The 4,933-nt window shown below is 35.8% G+C and overlaps 1 protein-coding gene across 1 annotated transcript; it reads left to right on the top strand.

The window, feature by feature from the left end:
• Positions 1-1,312: 1,312 nt before the first annotated feature.
• Positions 1,313-4,866, top strand: LOC119665094 (the record flags this gene model as incomplete). The annotated part of the gene is made up of 1 exon (XM_038074408.1): positions 1,313-4,866. A coding segment is annotated over exon 1 (3,554 nt), but the record flags the coding sequence as incomplete, so codon positions are not given.
• Positions 4,867-4,933: the final 67 nt, after the last annotated feature.

The raw sequence follows: 4,933 nt of genomic DNA, 5'->3' as shown, positions 1-4,933 counted from the left end.
GATCGTTTTTGCCTATCTAATAGTTTTATCAGTTTCGATCCATCGCCATGGATGGAGACGCAAGATTATAGAGATGCATTTGAATTCTGTGCCAGACTTTATATGATAAATGATTGAAAGAGGAATTAGGCTTATGATGGATTATAATTCGATTTTGACAAAATATGAAGAGGAAAAACAATATGTTCTGCAAGTAGTCGAACATTATCATAAAAATTATCCTTCACATAGTCAGATTTATGTCATAAAACATAATAAACACAATGTATTAATTACTGAAAAAAAAAGTTTTATTGAAATTATAATTTTTTATAAATAATTAACTAAATCGTAGCATATACCTATTACGTAATTGTGCATGCCATCTAAAAGGTATGAAATAGAAAACGGAGCACAGTCGCTCAACTAATTATTGTGTTTTGCGCATAGTTTTTAACCGATTTTGCTCATTCTTATCTTATTAAAAAGATATTTTAATTATCTATCAAATGAGTATTTATTAATAAGTGTTGAAACAAGTAACAAAGATAAAAAATGACCTTGAATTGAAAAATTACTGTTTTTTGTCCTGAAAACCCAACTTTACTCGAGTGGCGCAACGTCATTTTTAATCCTATTGCTCCAAAACTTTGGGAATATCATTTTTTTGGTCAATGGCATATTCCTAGGGGGTGCGCTCATTAAAAATCGCATTTTAGTTTTTCTGAGCCACCCTATTGTGCCACATTCAAAACCACGAGCTCAAATAGTGGACATTGCATATGTTAAGTATTACATTTATTTTGTCTTTTGCTGACCCATGATAAAATGCATTTAACGTAATCGTAATATATTAATAGGTTATATTTTTGCTGATTAGTGTTTATTTTATAACTAGGGCAAGAACACATTTTAAATAATTAATTATTTATTGTTTTGCTGAATATTTTATGTGTCATTATAAGTAATATTTTTTGCTTGATATTAATTGGGTCAGTAAATTATTGTACGTAATAAGTTTTAGTAAGTAATTATTATAAGAAAAAATGTATATAAACAAATCAATTCTTTTAATAAAGCGTATTCGATGATACAAATTTGAATAGAACTTATCTTCTTTTCATAAAATTACCAACGGATTTATGTGCTCGGTGGTATCTTCAAGAATATAAAAAGTATACAAATATACCGTCCAACAAGTTACATGTGCTTGGTGGAATTCCGGTATACAAATACAAATTGATAGAACCTTGAGAATAAAAGCATTCTCAACATATTTTGGTGACCCCGACGTGATATTCCTATAAGGACAATAAATAGGAACGGCATTATCATGGAGCATTTCAACACACTTATTGATCAACAACAAGCTATAGGAGCTGAGATCGAGAGGATAATCAGCAACTTCAAGAAGGATCCAGCCTCAAGGAAGACGAATCGCTATTATCAGGATAGAATTCTACGGTTAACTGAACAATGGTCAAGGTTAGAGAAGAACCACAACACGTTATTATCTTGTAAAGCTATGGCTGAAGATACAGAAGACGAGTATTTCACCACGGGCTACTATGAAAAAATGACTGAATTGACAAACAAATACTTGGGTATTTTTAACAAGGCATTAATCGAAATGCAAGAGGTAGAAAATGCTCAGGAAAAGCCGCCAAGGCAACACAATCAAAATCCAATGCAGCTTCAACAAAATGAAGAATTATCAAGAGTGTTGCGTAATCAACGAGCACTCATAAATGTCATTGACAGATCCAGTCAAGAAATTGAAATGGCAAGCCAAGAATCTCAAAATGAAGTTTTTTATTCTTGCAAGCTTGCTTTGATAGAAGGTTATCACAAAGCATTTGATAACAACAATGAAAAAATATGGAATTCTACATCAGAAGAATTCATTGAAGGGTACTCCTGGGAATTGTATTATGAAATTAGTCAAAAACTCCAAGACATGGAGATTTGTTTGAAACTCAAGCTAAAATCATTCAATTCTCACTACCAGCACGATTCAACAATTCAGGCAGTAAAATTACCACAGTTAACAATTCCAATATTTGACGGAAACCAGCTGAAGTGGGTAGAGTTTCGAGACCTGTTTACACAACTTATAGACGAACAACCATTCAAACCTATCCAAAAGATGTTCTACTTAACAACTAACTTGATTGGTGAGCCCAAAAACCTGATAAAGCATTTGCCAGCATCAGCTGAGAACTACATTACCGCATGGGAGATTCTGAAGGCTAGATACAATAATGGTAGATTATTAGTTACCGCATTGTTAAACAAATTATTCGCATTACCAGCAATGACAACTGAAACCGCTTCTGGCCTTAAAACATTGCATGACATTTCACAAGAGTGTTTATTGGGACTTAAGGCGCAGAACATTCCAGTCGAACATTGGGACGTCATAATTGTTCATATGACGTTGAAGAAATTAGACAAGATCACACAAACAGCATTTGAGCAGTCATTATCAAACAATCGAGAGCTGATCACTATGAAGGAACTATTTCAATTTATTGAACAAAGGTTCCAATCGCTAGAAACAATAAATAATAGCGCATCAATTAAAAAATGGGTTAAGACAGTGGCTACAACTAACACTGCACCAGTTAAATGTCCAATATGCAAGAGAGATAATCATCCAATTCATCTATGCAAGCAGTTCCTGGATGACACCCCAGCTAAGAGGCTACATCTCATAAAATCATTGCAACGATGTTTCAATTGTCTAAAAAATGGTCACTTCACAAAAGACTGCACATCAGGCAGTTGCTTAAAATGCAGCAAGAAACACAACACCTTGCTGCATTTAGAAGGCACACTTGAAGCATCCATGATTAAGAAGGCATCATTATCAAAAAATCCTGCTTCTCTGTTCTCCAACAATCTCAACATCCAAAAAAATTATGTGGTATTAGGAACTGCACGTGTTGTCGTTAAAGGCAACAATGGAAGAGAAATTGAGTGCAGAGCATTATTGGATTCCGGCTCCCAAGTCAACCTGATAACCGATCAAATAATTAAGAAGTTAGGTGAAAACCCGAAAAAGACCTCAGCATGTATAGAAGGTGTGGGGCAAAAAAAACAAGATGCGCAACAACGAATCAATTTAGCTTTCTCGTCCAGAATTAACGGATTTAGCAGCCGAATAGAGGCTTATGTATTACCTAAGATTGTGTGTGATCAGCCGAGCATTCATATTGAAAGCTCAAGCTGGAAAATACCACAGAACATCAATCTGGCAGATCCGTCGTTCAATACCCCAAACAAAATCGATCTCCTACTTGGAGCTGAGTTTTCTCATCAACTATTGTCCATCGGCCAAATAAACCTTGGCAGAGGTCTCCCCATCCTACAGAACACATTGCTTGGGTGGCTTGTGGTGGGAAAAATATCTAACCAAAATTCAATTATTTCACCACAAGTTTGTGGAATATGCTCTGAAGATGAGCAAGATACGATGAAGGTTATCGAGCGGTTCTGGCAACTAGATGAACCAGAAAAGGCAAACAAAAATCTGTCTCCTTCCGAAGAGTTGTGCGAGTCTCATTTTGCAACTTATATGAAAAGGAATCAAGACGGTCGATTCAGTGTCAGATTACCCTTCAAGCAAGATCCATCGTTGCTTGGTGAGTCAAAACACATTGCCATTAACAGGTTTTTAGCGTTGGAAAGAAGACTCGATAAGGATGTAATACTCAAAACACAGTATGTACAGTTCATGAATGAATATGCTGATCTCGGACACATGGAAAGGGTTGACATCAACCAAGTTAATCCTCATTATGTCATCCCACATCATGGCGTTTTACGGCCCGATAGCAGCACCACGAAATTAAGAGTGGTATTTGATGCATCGTGCAAGACGAGTAGTGGACTATCGTTAAATGATACAATGTTTACTGGCCCTACAATTCAAGAGGAATTGTTTGCGATTTTACTTCGATTCAGGTGCCCAAGATTTGTCTTTTGTTCTGACATTCAAAAAATGTACAGACAAATTATTATTCAGCCCGAAGATCAAAGATATCAATTAATAGTCTGGAGAAGCAATAATAACGAACCCTTACAATTTTATCGATTAAAAACAGTCACCTATGGAACACGATCAGCCCCATATCTGGCTACTAAATGCTTACAACAGTTGGCGAAATCTGAGTTGCAAAAATATCCACTAGGTGCAGCAGCACTAAGTAATGACTTCTACGTAGATGATTGCCTAAGTGGATCAAATAGTCTCCAAACTGCCAAAGATATACAAACTCAGTTAAAAGGTTTGTTGGAATCAGCAGGATTCAAGCTACGTAAATGGTGTGCCAACCATCCGTCACTTCTTCAAAATATTGCAAAAGAAGATCAAGAAGTTGATTTGGACTTTCAAAGTGACGACGCAACATCAATCAAAACATTAGGATTGACTTGGCAACCAAAAGAAGATCAATTTCGCATAAAATTAAAATTGGATCCACTAAAAATCATTACTAAAAGAACCATTACTTCGAACCTAGCCAAAATTTTCGACCCATTGGGACTACTAGGTCCAGTACTCGTAACAGCAAAAATACTAATTCAGGACCTATGGCAACTACAATTAACATGGGACGAAGCAGTACCAACCGAAATATACACTAGGTGGACTACCTTTTATGACGATCTACAAGTACTAGATCAATTTAAAATAGATCGTCATATATTCGGAAAACAGATGCCAGCACTTGAATCAATACAATTGCACGTATTTTGTGATGCTTCACAAAAGGCATACGGAGCCGCAGTCTATGTTCGAGCGAAACTAATGGATGGTCGACTAATAAATCGATTGTTGTGTTCCAAGTCTCGTGTTGCTCCACTCAAAAAACAAACGATTCCAAGGTTAGAACTGTGTTCAGCTCTATTAGGAGCGACATTGATGAAAAAGGTTAAGAACAATATAAATCAT

The sequence above is a fragment of the Teleopsis dalmanni genome, unplaced genomic scaffold, assembly GCF_002237135.1.
Source record: "Teleopsis dalmanni isolate 2A unplaced genomic scaffold, ASM223713v2 unscaffolded_contig_3475, whole genome shotgun sequence".
NCBI classification, from domain to species: Eukaryota; Metazoa; Arthropoda; class Insecta; order Diptera; family Diopsidae; genus Teleopsis; species Teleopsis dalmanni.
The sequence above is the reverse complement of the archived record's forward strand: the minus strand, read 5'-3'. Positions and strand labels throughout refer to the sequence as shown.